This window comes from Beta vulgaris, chromosome 4 (assembly GCF_026745355.1).
Source record: "Beta vulgaris subsp. vulgaris cultivar EL10 chromosome 4, EL10.2, whole genome shotgun sequence".
Taxonomy (NCBI): domain Eukaryota; kingdom Viridiplantae; phylum Streptophyta; class Magnoliopsida; order Caryophyllales; family Amaranthaceae; genus Beta; species Beta vulgaris.
The window spans coordinates 4,542,065-4,555,864 of record NC_079205.1 but is presented as its reverse complement, the minus strand read 5'-3'; the positions used below and the strand labels follow the sequence as shown (position 1 = coordinate 4,555,864).

Sequence of the window (13,800 nt, the reverse complement as noted above, 5' to 3'; positions counted from 1 at the left end):
TCTCTTCTAAAAAATTCAATGGGTAACTCTGGCAAGTTCAACCAAATGGGATACATGGTGATAGAAGCTTGTGAAGGTTTGAAACCGGGCTCCCATGGCTGCACCCATAAGAGGGATCCCATAATACACCATGGCCCACCAGCAAGGATCCGAGATTTTTCTTCATCCGACTTACATTTGACGTTATAAAACCCCTTTCCCAATGATACCATTGCCATTGGGGCAGACCATGACCACATCTTTTCCAATTCTTTTTTAATGAAATCCATGGAAAAGGATCTACCCACCACTTTACAGATGACAGCTTCTGACCAAGGTTTCACAAGGTCTCTATACTGTTCCTCCGAAAATGGAATAAAAACTTCATCTTCCATACAGACATCCGGGGAGGAGGTTGCAAAGGGCAGGGGAGGTAATCCCAAAGGAATACATTGAGATAAACTGTTGTCTTGCCCCCCAGGATCAGAGTGGATGACTTCTTTATAGGATAGAATCAGTTCAGGGGAGATAGGCGAGGAATTCACTAACTTACCCGGAGAAGGAGGAGGATCTGGGTCAATACTTATCGCTGCCGTAGCTTGAACCAGCGGGATTCTGTCGGAGGGGGCCCGGAGAGGTTGCGCACTTAGGGCCTTGAGGGCGGTTGAGGGAGGGAGGGGGGGGGGGGGGGGATTTGTGGAGTCAGGGGGGAGTTCGGATGAGAGAGAGTCTCTCTCCTGGACTTTTGGAAAATTTCAAATGAGCAAAAAAAAGAGATGTGGGTGTAATATAAATTTTCCTAGAGGAATACTATTAAACATTGGGGATATATCTTCCAATTGATTTCTTTTTTCAAAACTACCGAAAATATTTTATTAGATGAGTACTGAAATTAGTAATTGAATAATGAGTACCAAAAATGATCATGTGCTTTTATTAGATTCGTCTCGATTAGTAGTTAATAATATCAAATTCTTAATTTTTTTTTTACTAATATGTAGTTACATATTTACATATATCAGCAGTAAGAAATATATATCGACGAATTGTAAATGTGTAAGTCAAAAAAAAAAAAAAGAAACGGAGTGGATATAACAAAAGTATACTACCTCCGTTTTAAATTAATTGTTACACTTTGACATTTTACACTATTCACAAATTGCACTTTGACACTCGTTTGTGATTTATACGTGAATAAAAACATAGTTATGTGGGATCTTGTTAGATTCGTATTAGTATGTATTTTATTAATAGGTAGTTTTTATAATTTTTACAAATACAAAACTAAAGATATATGTCGTCAAAATTTTGCATTGGCATGCGTGAAAAGTGTAGGTGTAACAATTAATTTGAAAGAGAAGTGGTATACAACAAGATAGTGACAAGAAGCTACTTAGAAAAGTCAAAGTGGTTGAATTGAAGTGAAACATACTAAAGTCTAAAATAAATTCTTATTAGAAGCAGATCCAAACCCCAAAACAATTCTTAGAAGCAATCACCTAAACCAAAAGACTCAACTTCATTTCTTCCTACAATCAACAGCGTAGGAAATGGAGAGAGAAACCAATAAATTGTATACTTCTCTTCAGTGTAAACTTTGTAGTATTAATACATTTACACAACTACTGCTTTTATTATTATTGCTTACTCCCACAACCCTTGCTTGGACTGGTGAAATTCGTGGCAGAGTTGTTTGTGATGTTTGTGGGGATTCTTCTATTGGCCCTGAAGATCATGTTCTTGAAGGTAACGCCTTTTTTCTTCATTATTTTTGTATCATATGTGCTGTTTATAATTCCTGACTATATAATTTACTAGTTTTTCTTTTTATATATTCTGTGTTAGTGTAAGTTTCAATTTTTGGGGTTTGTTTGTATGTAAAATGGGTTTAAGTATTGCTAATATGAAGTGGGTTTTTGGATTAGCAGAAGTAAGTGTTGATTTTGTATTAAGATCATTGTTGCGCCGACAGTTTTGATTGTTCTGTTGTTGGTGCTACCGACAGTATCCACAGTATGAAATGATAAATTTGACATTAGTGATGTTTGTGGAGTTATGGATTCTCTTGATTGAGGATAGTTTTGATTTGGACAAGTAATTGCTAGATATTTGTTTGGCATGCTACTTTCTTTGTAAAAATGGAGTACATTTGATACCATTACCATTACCATTACCATTACCATTACCATTACCATCGATTAATCCGACTGTAGGGGACTAAGGGTAAAGTTGGATATATCCAGATTTTTGCTGGCGGTATCCGTTAAAGATGATGTTGGAGTACCTAGACATTCAGTTGTGTCTTTGCCATTTTTCTTATATGTATCATTGCAATTTGACCTTAGATTAGATTGGTGTGTAAATCTTTTCATCTTGGAAGAGCTGAATGTGAGGAGTTTGATTGGAAGATAATTCTAGTTCTTGATTTGAATTAAGTGTGAGCTCATGTAAATGCTCGCTCGTATGATTCTTGATGGCAGACACTTGAAAATGGTGGAATTTACCTTGGTGGAATTGTTTTAATAATCAAATTATAGAAGAGAGCTCTTGTGGAATGTGGATATATGAGTAGCAATTGTTGTGATTGCAGTTGCAAGTTGCAACCATGTTGAGTATTAGCCAATTGCAAGGGACTTTTAGGGATTTTCTCGTGTTCATTTCTTCTAGGCAAGCTTAAACGATAGTCTTTCCTGTACTTTAGGGTCATTAAAAACTTGTACAGATACTGAAGTTTCTGCCTCTCAAAAAAAAAACTTTGTGGCGATCTGCTAGCATGCTGCAGTTATTTCCTCTTTTAAAGAAATGAGCTACACCAACTCCCTCATCTACTGAAATTTCTGCTACTGATTCATCCATAATGTTCTTCTAGCTCAACTTTATTCTAGAACATAAAAATATCTCCTTTCTATGTGCTTCTTTTCTTCAGCATAAGTGCACAATGATCTATTCAAATTTTTTTATCTAATTGTTGCTTTATATCAAGTCTATCAAAGTGCACAACGATCTTTTCGTTTTTTTATTTAATTGTTGCCTAATATAAAGTCTATCATGGTGCTGAAAAATTTGAGTTTCGTCATCAACATTACCTCAACTGTTAAATCTATAGTGTCTTGCCTTCATTTTTCTCCATACACTTGAACACGACAAGTCTTAATTGAAATCCCTTTAAAGTGTGCTGATATCGTGTTCTTCTGTGAGGAAGTCATAAGTCATTTGGTCATAGGTAAATGAATTGTACATCTTAGTGATAGTGTTTTTTTCCAGCTATTATTCTGATGACTGTTTTATTTCTAACTCCACTTCTTGAAAAATGAAAGGACTTTATTTCCTTTAAGATGACTGAAGATCGTTTTTGCTATAAGAGTTGTAAGGAATGCTTAAAGCTCATGAGAGTTCTCTTGCTCGTCTGAGGGCTCTGAAGTTACTGTCTGATTTGTTAACATGAAATCATCCCTTTACCTGTACCTCTATCCCACTTATCGTATTATATGTTGTTTCTGCGTTAACAATGTCCGAACTTTTGAAGGTTGTATATTTTTCTTAAAGTTCAAAGTAACAAGCTTACATACCTCTTGACTTTTTAAACCTAAATGCTACAATTGGTTGAAAGAAATTCACCACAACAGTGGTCAGTGATTATATCCGATATAGATTTAAATGTTAATGGCAGTTTATACTTTACTGATACATATTAATGGAAGCAGTGTTATGGTTCTAGGAGGTTCCATATCTTGAGCATGATTTAATTGAGGTCCGAATATAAGAATAGAGTAGGACAGATTGGTGGAAGCTGAAGGTTCCAAAATTGGGATTCATGGGTAGACACTAAACAATTGTGAAGTTTGTAATTTAAGAGTAAGTATAAAAGTAAAAAGAGGCCATAGATAGCTGATTTTTGAACATCTATCAGATTTAACAATGCGTAATTGACCTAGCGATTATGCATTGGTCTAATGTATAGGAGGATAATAAAGCTTACAAGGTCTTTAACTATGATTGCAACTGGAATCACTGACCTATTCATCTAATCATATGCAGGGGCTGAAGTAGCTGTCCTGTGCATAACTAAATCTGGGGAGGTTGTGAACTATCAGGCGTTCACCGATTCCAAAGGAGTTTATACAGTCGCAGAAACAATGTCTGAAAGCGAACGTTGGGATGCGTGCCTAGCACGACCAATCAGCAGCTTTCATGAGCAGTGTAGTCATCTTAGGGATGGCAGCTTGGGTGTCAAGTTCACATATAAGCGTCCTTCGGGTCGTGCTTACACTCTGAAGCCTTTTGTTTATCGGTTTGCTAATACCCCAATGTATTGCTAAGCTACTAAGTTACATAGTGTAATTTAGAGCCTGCCTGCTACACACAGATTGAAGATAAATAAATGAGTTGCTGCTTAAGTTATTGTTTTACTACTATATGGTTGAAATCATCTGTATGTGTGTGTATATGTTGGATTATAATGGTACTTTGCTTAGGGATAGTGGAGGTTGAACGTTGAAGTATATTAATATACTACTGTAAACAATGACAAAAGCTGGATTTTTTGTGTGTTGATATTTAAAGATGGATTTCCGAGTTTACGATTATTTTTTTTCTTCTAATGGTAACTGGTAAGTGGTAAGGAGAAGAACCTTTGATCAGACTTCAAAGTACACTCACGTTTAGTGGTTATTATTTGTAAGTAGGGGGAATGACAAAACTCAATAACATAGATAAAGACAATCATACTCTAACCTCGGGGCTAGAGGCCGCGTCACGTGCGGCGCTGCAGCCTGCGAGGACTGTTGTGGTCCATCCCACCTCATGGGTGAGGCCTGCTGCGAGCTGGGTGAAAATCAATGTGGATGCCGGTTTCTTAGGCGAGTGGGGAAGTGGTTTGGGCATTGTGTGCAGGGACGAGGGTGGTTCGGTGCTGGGGTGTGCTGCGGTTCAATATGGGGTGTGTTGGGAGGTGCGTGTGGCGGAAGCCAAAGCGATGTTGGCCGGCGTGAAGTGGGGCATCGATCATGGGCTCTCCAAGATTGTTGTTGAAAGCAATTGTCTTTCTGTGATTTAAGCATTAAAGCAGGGTGTGTCATTTCTTAGTGATTTCTCTCTTTTTATTGAGGATATTCTTTCTTTGTCTTCTCGCTTTTGTTGCATTCAATGGTCGTTTGTAAAGCTTTATGGCAACAAACTTGCTCACTACTTAACATTGTGATTGCTGATATAAATGCTTAACCCTCTTTGGGTTTTCCCCTCAAAAAAAAATAAAAAAAAATAAAATCATCTAGCATGGAAAAAGCAATACATTGGGGTATTAGCAAACTGATCTTCGGATTTATTCGGACATGCACAATCCATGTTATTCTTACTAGGGGTGTAAGTGAGACGAGACAGGCTCCCCAAGCACGTTAAAAATTCATCCGAGAGTCGCGCCGCCGACTGGAACACTTAAAGGAGCTCCTGTATCAATAACTTCCATTCCTCGCATTAGACCATCTGTAACTCGCGAACTACTCGGTCAAAATTTGATCAAAGCTCGACTCAAGATATTGACGAGTCGAGTTGAGCAACTCGATACTCGATTCAGAAACTCGTGAGAAGTCCGAATACCCAATTATCTATAGCAAAATACCTAAATCTCACATATTTTCTACCTTTTGCTTGCTTTTAACCCGAAATATTTGGAAGTTGGAAGCTACTCGAGATTTACTCGGTCAAAGCTCGATTAAAATTTAACTCGAGTAAGCTCGACTCGAAATGCTAACAAGTCAAGTCGAGTCGAGCTAGCCCAAACTTAAACTCGATTCGCATCATTACACCCCTAATTCTTACAAAATTGTATCAGTATTAACAGATAAGGTTCATGTAAGTGGAAATACTTCCCTCTCATTTACTTATTTGCTAGCGCACACACTCGAGAAAACCAACCTTTTAAACAAAAATCACACCATTCTAAAGTATTACATAAAGTCATAAACTATGCAATTATGCATAAATATATGATAATATGACCTTTGAGTCTTTGACCAAAACAAATCACACCATTTAACACATATAAGCAACCAATAAAAGACAACCAGCTAACAAGACCCACTAACTCTCTCCCACGTGGATCCTCAAGCCTTGCTGTAATTTTCTCTGTACTCTTTTTCCATTTTTTATTTAAAATCACAATGCGCTCTCAATCTTCCCTTCGGCCGTTATATTGGAAGTTAGGAGACAGAAAATTGTAGCACCCATAAAACTACCAAACTCAACAAGAACAGAAAAAACAAAAAAAGAGAATTAGTTTTGTTTATGTAGTTAATCATAGAAATAAAGATTAATTGTTTGATGCAAAATCGAAGATGATAGAGTGGTCGAAGCAACTGAAATCGGCTTTTGGGGCTTCATTTATATGGCTCATCTGTTTGATCTACTTCACTCAGGTTTCTAAATTTTGTGCCCATTTTCTTGATTTTGCTTTGTGTTTATATGATTTTCTTTTCTGGGTATGATTCCATTTTTTAGTTTACTTATGTGAAATGGGGTTTGAATGATTTGAATTTTTTTTGTAATTTTGTGATTTTTCTTGGCTTAATTAGTTAATTTGGTATTCTGGGTTTCTGGGTTTTTTTGTTTTTGTTTTGTTTGGACCTGGGTTTTAGAATTTCATTGTTTTCACTTGATGATTTTTATGAGATAATAAAGCTTACACATTTGAAGAATTTGTTGTTGTTTTGTAGTTCATGGAATTCTCAAGTATTAATATGATGTTTTGAAATTATTGATCGTTTTCTTACATTTGTTTCAGTGGTTTGTGACTTTGATTTCGTTAAATTTCGGCCATTTTGTGTTAAGTTAGATAATCTTGGGATGTTAGATAATCTTGAGGGGAACCATATTTATGTAAATTTGAATGTGATCTTTTGCTGATTAAAAGTACTTCTAATATGTTCTTGATACTCAAATTATTGGTGCAAAACCGGTTGCCGTGGCAGGCGTTGTTGGTGGTATTTGTCGAGGTCAGGTTTTTAGGAAATAGTTTTGAATCATATAGGAGAATATGGTTGATACTTCTAATTAGCATATTGTGATTTTATTCAATCTTTAGAGGATGTGCTAACCTTTAGGCCATTAGCAATGCTAGTGTTCTCACTAAAATCGCTGTTGGGGTTGGGTCCCAATTCAAATTTCCAATTCATGGGGTCCATGCCCAATGAAATTTATCGAAAATGAAGTAAAGTTCGTTTAATCTGGTATGAATTAGGTAATTAGCAAGAAATGATGAGCCTTTGTTAGACGGTTAGACATAGGGTGCTTCCGATCCTCATGGTGATACAAGTTAGTACTTGGCCAATTGACATATTGATGCATTTGGGAGGTTCAGAAATAAGCTATGAATGAAAAAATTGGCACATCTAGCTTTTGTGCATGAACTCTAAGGTTCATCTAGTGGAATAACTTCACTAAGATTTAGAGTTTGGAGGTTTCATGATTGCAGATCTGGTGCATTAGCTAGCTTGGCTTTATTGTAAGGTGGTAGCCACAACCAAGAGAAGTGTTTTAGTGATGTGATAATGAAGTTGAGGAGGAAATAGAAACCCCAAGCTATGAGGGATTAGAGAGTGGTTACGAATCTTGATAGAGAAGTAAAATGCTTAGTAAGGGGAGCTCTTGGATAAGAAAGTTTCTCAGGTAAGAAAATGGTTGTAATATTGTCATTCTAATAAGTAATAATTATAATATTAAGGAGGATTTGTAATTTTATCTGTTCAAAGGTTGGAAACTTTTGTTTATTTGAACCATTATATGCGACATGATGTAGTGGATGTCTGTTCTTTTGTGGTTGCATCCCCTACCAAGATAGATCAGGCATTGTTTGGAACTTTCAGCTGGTCCCTTGTGAATTGTGGACCTTCCTCGTGACTTCTGAGGGGGTATAGATATCTTTCAGTTTGTTGTTAACCTTTTTCCTTGAGGAATAGTTCACAGTTGGTATACATTGTTTTATTTTTATGATAGATATAGACTACTTTCAAGGTAACAGAAGGTATACCATTGTAGGGCTTGGCCTTTGATTTTCTCCTTTAGGGTGCCGTTGAGCTCCTACAACTTTCAGTCAACTGTATGTTGTCATCATATTGGTTGTAAGTTAAAGGTGTCACAGTTCTTTATTTGAAAGGCTTTTGTTGTTGTCCTACTACAAGCTCAAAATTAACTGATATGCTGAAGTTCTGGGGTATGGTAGTCAATTTTCACTCTCGCTGTTTCACTCCCTATTAGACACATGAAAGACTGGTAGATTATTTTCTGCAGGGAATTCCCTGTTTAAGCATCAACAAATCGAAGAAAACACAAATATCCCTTTTTCTTAAAGCAACTTTGGTGTTCCTTTTTTTTGGGTTGTTGGGGCGGGGGGGTGCTGAAGCGATGCAAATCTAATGGAATCAAGACTCATTTGATGTCTCTGATATCAGCTGCTATTTCTTTGTGAATATTTATATGATTGACTATTCTTTTTGGTGTTTATACTCCTGTTCCTATTATTAAAAATTTATCGTTGAAAATGTCAATTCAGGGTTTTAGATCCTTTGCGTGGACAGCAATATCTTATCATCTAAAGGACAATCTAAAGCTGTCTCCCTCAGCATCCCAGTTTGTAACCTCAGTAGCGTTTTTTCCTTGGAGCATAAAACCATTATATGGGTATGAGTCTTATCATTCCCTTCAATAAGTACGCCGCTCGTATAGTCGTATGGTACTAACTGATCCTGTTGGTCCTTGGATACTGTTGTTTTTTAATTAGTTTAGTAAGCATAGATTTCCTGGTATGTGCATATGCATGCTTAGTCAAAGTATACATGTTCACTTTTGCTCAATTGGCTTGCGTCCATCTGCCAAAGTACTCCCTGAAGGTATTGGCAATGCATAACCAACTTTAAATGGTTTGATTCTAGATTACAGTTCATTTTTCAGAATATATTTTGTCAAAATTCCACTCAAACAGGCATGCTTCTGTATGGAGATATATGTTGTTTCAAAAAATTATTGAAGAAATAATGGTCCTTCTTCGGCATGCTCATTATGCAAGCAATCAAGATATCTAATAATTTTTTTCCTCAAAAAAAAAAGAAGATATCTAATCACTTCATATGTGAAGTAATAATGTAATCCAGTTCAAACATGCAGATTGCGTCAACAAAGTAACTTTCACATACTAAAGTGTGGGGACAGAAACATTCCATATAGTTGTTCTTTCTGTTGCTGACGCTTGTCATTTGCTCTTTTTTGCAGAATATTATCAGATTGTATACCCATAAGAGGGAGGAGAAGGACGCCTTATTTGTTTATTTCAACGGTGCTTTCCCTAGGGCCATGCATTATCTTAGGCCTAAATGCATCGCTGAGATCATGCAAAGTGCTACTTATGATCTTATTAACAGTACAGAATATTGGCTCTGCTATGGCTGATGTTGTGGCTGATGCCATGATTGCGGAAGCTGTTAGGAGTGAGCGGTATGTATGTTCATGCTATGTTTTGTTTTTAGTTGCACGCATTGGTTCCAAATTAAGTGAATTGAAGAGCTCTTATGGGGAACATGGTCTCCATATTGCTTAGTGCTGTCAGCTTGCCTTGTTATGTTTGCTTAGATGCATAAATGTCAGGCTGTTGCACATATCTGTTTGAGATCAGTTGAATAAGATTTTGTGTTATATGTTTCGTTGGATATTTTTTTTAGAGAAAGGCCTTTCTTGTCTTAACCTCCACTCCACCAGGATATATGTAAAACATTTTTGTTTTATTTTTATAATGCCTCACTTCAATATTTTCCCTCGACAGGGCTACATTTGCTGGAGATCTTCAGTCAATATCTTGGATGTCCATGGCTGTGGGAGGGATCTTTGGGAATTTATTGGGAGGATATGCACTGAGTAACTTGCATATAGATGCCATATTTCTACTTTTTGCCATTCTTCCAGCTTTACAGCTTATATCCTGTGGTTTGGTTGAGGAGATTCCTGTAGATACTAAAGATCTAAATGAAGATTTGAGTTTAACAAACGCGCATATGAGGAATGGTGATGGTAATGCAGATAATACGGACCATTCGGTTGACGGTTTCTCTAAAACTAGCGTATCGAGGAGAAGGAAGAGCGAAAAGAACAAAAGAAAAGAAAATACTTCCAATAGATCTCGGAAGCAGGTCAACAATAAGTCATTAGCATTACAATGGTTTCTCTCATTGAAGAGGGCCAGTTACAGTTTATTTAATGCTTTTAGGCAGCCAATCATCTTGAGGTAACTACTCTGGAAACTAGTTTAACTTTTCAGTGCTTTCTAGCAACATGTATGGGACTGTGTTGTTAGATATCCAGTGAAAGGTGAATGAATTTGATTGTGTCTGGGACTACTGACTAAATATGGTGGCATAATTTGGTTTGGCCATTACTATCTAAGACAATTTTGTATGGGGTGAATTGTTAAATTCTTGTTTTGGCTTGGATTAGGTTAGTCAATCTTGTGAAAGGTAATTGGTCCTTGCTTTCCTTGGCATTCTTTGAATGGCATGGCCATTTACCATTGTTGCTTTACACATGAGCAAAATGTCTTGATCAGATTATGTCTAGAGTGCGGGTTTCTGGGTGCTCATGTCAACAAGTTCTTATAATTATGCTTATGAGTTATGAATGTGATTAAACCTCTAATCATTATTTTCAATTGGAAGGCTAGACCCATGGCTTGGTTTTTCTTGGCGCACATTACCTTCCCCAACATTTCAACTGTCATGTTCTACTATCAGACGGAATTCTTGAACTTGGATGCGTCCTTCCTGGGAAATGTACGAGTTATAGGCTGGTTAGGCCTGATACTTGGAACTTCCGTTTACAATAAGTACTTAAAGAGGAAGAAGTTACAAAAAACTCTAATGTAAGTAGTTTGTCAATGAGTCAGGCTATCTGGAGAATCGTTCTCCACCTTACATGTGAGGAGGGGGCCACTTGTTATATCCACCTGCTTTGAGCCCCAGACCAATTCCTCCTTTCTGTTCGGTGGAGCACAAGTTCTCCAATTAGCCTTATTCTTTTTAAATATAGTATATTACACGCTTGTTCTTGTTCAATGTGCTCTACCTTTTAGTTGTACTGACTTCATGTGTCTGATGCTCTGATTTTCAAAAACACAATGCAGGTGGGCCCAAATCGGCTTGTCTCTGCTTATCCTCGTAGACCTGGTCTTAGTTTCTCGATTAAATATTGCGTATGGGATTTCAGATAAAATGCTGGTCTTATGGGGGACTGCGGTTGCAGACGCAATCAACCAGTTCAAGTAAGCTCATGTTTTTACTTGGACATTTTCACATGCATTTTATGTCTTTCTTTTATACTTGGCATAGTGGGAGCGTCATCTATCTATTACAGTACCTTTCGTTGTCTGTGCTTGTTGTCTTTTGTTTTGATTCTTCTAGATTCCAATTACTATAGACCAAAATACCCTGATCACCCAGTTATTATACTCCTATTTCACTTATCTTTCTTTTCGTTCTGGACTCTCCTGTAGTTATGATAATATGCTAAATGTATGTTATTTGGCAGAAGAAAAATAATGTCATTTTTTTAGTTTATTCTCTGATTCCATTGTGAGAAAACGTTTTAGTTGAGATTGATGTAATATTATGCACCAGGACATCTTGTTATTGCTAACTACTGTTTTACTCTTCATTCTGGTGTCTTTTTTTGATCCAAAAACAGGTTAATGCCATTTCTGATTTTGTCGGGACAGCTCTGTCCTCCAGGCATTGAAGGGACTTTATTTGCTCTATTCATGTCGATAAACAACTTTGGAAATACCGTGGGCTCATTCGTGGGTGCTTGGTTGGCGTCAATATTGGATATTTCTTCGGGTTCCTTTAACAACCTTCCTCTTGGCATCGTTATTCAATTTGTTTGCTCTTTCATTCCATTGGCTTTTCTCTTTCTAATACCTAAGGAAGCCACAGGCTTATCGGCGTAAATAGGTGACCTTAGAACCTTACCATGCAATACAAGCATATATGGCCTTTAATTTTGCTTTGTCACTTACCTTCTGATATCTTCCTTCGTAGTTAGTACAGCTACATCACAATGGTTGATTAGAGTATGAGAAGTAGTGGTATACCATAGAAATATAGTCTCACAGTTCTGGCCTATAGCTATAATTTTATTTCTTGGAATTTTGTATACTGAATTTTTGTAAACAGTGTAGCATCTAGAAGTTGCAGGCTGACTATTGTGCTTTCGAATGTGGTTCAATTGAATACTTGTATCATTGTTCATGGACAAAGGTAATGTTCACTTGATATAGCTTCACTTTTCATAAACTGTGTCATGCAAATAGTCTTGGCATTGGAGAAATAGATAAGCTCCTTGCAAAATAATCTCGAATGTAACTACTTCTCCGCTAATAAAATAGATGTTACATTTTTAAATACACAATTTTCTAGGCATTTTTTTTTTTTTGAAAAGAAGAGATATAGAGCGAGAAAGAAAAAAGGGGACCCATGTGATAAGAGAGATATATAGAGAGATTGTTGCCTAAAAAAAAGTGTTATTCTGTTACAACTATATTTAGAAAGTGTGACATCTATTTTGTTATGGGGGAAGTATGTTTTTCCTGATGAATTATCATGTAAGAATTTTGTTTGTATGGGAAATGAACTGATTTTTCTGATGAATAAGAACCAATGAGCATAAGCTCAAGATGTATGGTGGCATAACAGCCCCATCGTTGAAAGACCAAGACGTAAAATGCTATAGCCTATACGAACCACCTTGTTTTTATTTTCAAGTTGCTAACGCTAAGATAAGACCTTTACTTTCACCAACTTTTTGCTCACGCAAAAGTCCAACAAGCTCTTCCTAAGAGCACTCCTAATGGTGATGGGTTTGATCACCAACTACTTACTCATGTTTTGATCATTTCATGATCAAATGTATCACCTCCACCCCACTCATGAACAAAAAAACCATCAAACTCCACTTTATCTCTCATACTTTTCACTATCCCACCTCAACTTTCTCTCCTATTTCTCTTTCCTACTTCAATAAATAATATAATTTACATATTAAAAATAAAAATGAATCATCTTATGATTACTTAAAATTATAATAATTAATTATCAAAATTAATTATCATTATTGGGTTATTAGTAAAATAATAATTAATTACAAAAAATTAATTATTATTTTACTATGGCGGGTAAAATAATAATTACTTATGATAATGTAATTGTAATTATCGTGCATTAAGTCCAGAAAAATTATTATTATCGGATAATTACTTTCATTAGTCGATTATTAATCACTAGTAATCGAAAACGCAACATTAATCCATTAACAACAATCAAAAGATGATACACAAGCAGAAATGAAAGCACAACTAGAGACAAATCTGATTAAAGCACAACTAACAACCCCTACGTCCATAGCATTTCCAAATATTTTCTAATAATAACCAAGTGATATTACTAATAATACTAATAATACTAATAATAATGAAAAATACAATATTACTAATAATAATATAAAATAATAATAAAAACAACAACAACAATTATGAAATTTGGTAATTTTATTTAGAGAGAGGAGGATTAAAGATGTTTTTTTAGTAAAAGAAGGTAAATATATTTATTAGAAAATATGATTTTTTTTTCCTCTTTTAGGTGAGGAGGAGAAGGTAAAAAATTATAGAGAAAATGATGTATAAATATTTTTAGAGAGAGAAAGGTGAGGAGGAGAAGTTTTTTTTTTTTTCTGAAATATATCAATATGGGTATCATTTTATAGAGGGGAAAAAATATGAATTTTGGTATTTTT

General features: G+C 35.9%; 2 protein-coding genes across 2 annotated transcripts; both read left to right on the top strand.

Annotated features, from left to right (window-relative positions):
• Positions 1-1,419: 1,419 nt before the first annotated feature.
• Positions 1,420-4,565, top strand: LOC104891645 (hypothetical protein). Its single transcript, XM_010677368.4, has 2 exons — positions 1,420-1,725; positions 4,018-4,565. Exons 1-2 carry the CDS (start codon positions 1,530-1,532, stop codon positions 4,296-4,298), a joined length of 477 nt encoding a protein of 158 aa, XP_010675670.2. The 5' UTR covers positions 1,420-1,529; the 3' UTR covers positions 4,299-4,565.
• A 1,585-nt stretch (positions 4,566-6,150) lies between these two features.
• Positions 6,151-12,305, top strand: LOC104891646 (probable folate-biopterin transporter 4). Its single transcript, XM_010677369.4, has 7 exons — positions 6,151-6,392; positions 8,525-8,652; positions 9,241-9,462; positions 9,788-10,246; positions 10,679-10,876; positions 11,138-11,275; positions 11,698-12,305. Exons 1-7 carry the CDS (start codon positions 6,312-6,314, stop codon positions 11,957-11,959), a joined length of 1,488 nt encoding a protein of 495 aa, XP_010675671.2. The 5' UTR covers positions 6,151-6,311; the 3' UTR covers positions 11,960-12,305.
• The last annotated feature ends 1,495 nt before the right edge of the window (positions 12,306-13,800 follow it).

Bases quoted from the DNA above. Each gene is read 5' to 3' on its own strand.
- LOC104891646 (XM_010677369.4), top strand. From the start codon at position 6,312: ATGATAGAGTGGTCGAAGCAACTGAAATCGGCTTTTGGGGCTTCATTT. The intron at 10,877-11,137 runs GTAAGTAGTTTG...AACACAATGCAG, and splicing joins AAGTTACAAAAAACTCTAAT to GTGGGCCCAAATCGGCTTGT. The intron at 11,276-11,697 runs GTAAGCTCATGT...ATCCAAAAACAG, and splicing joins GACGCAATCAACCAGTTCAA to GTTAATGCCATTTCTGATTT.
- LOC104891645 (XM_010677368.4), top strand. From the start codon at position 1,530: ATGGAGAGAGAAACCAATAAATTGTATACTTCTCTTCAGTGTAAACTT. The intron at 1,726-4,017 runs GTAACGCCTTTT...AATCATATGCAG, and splicing joins TGAAGATCATGTTCTTGAAG to GGGCTGAAGTAGCTGTCCTG.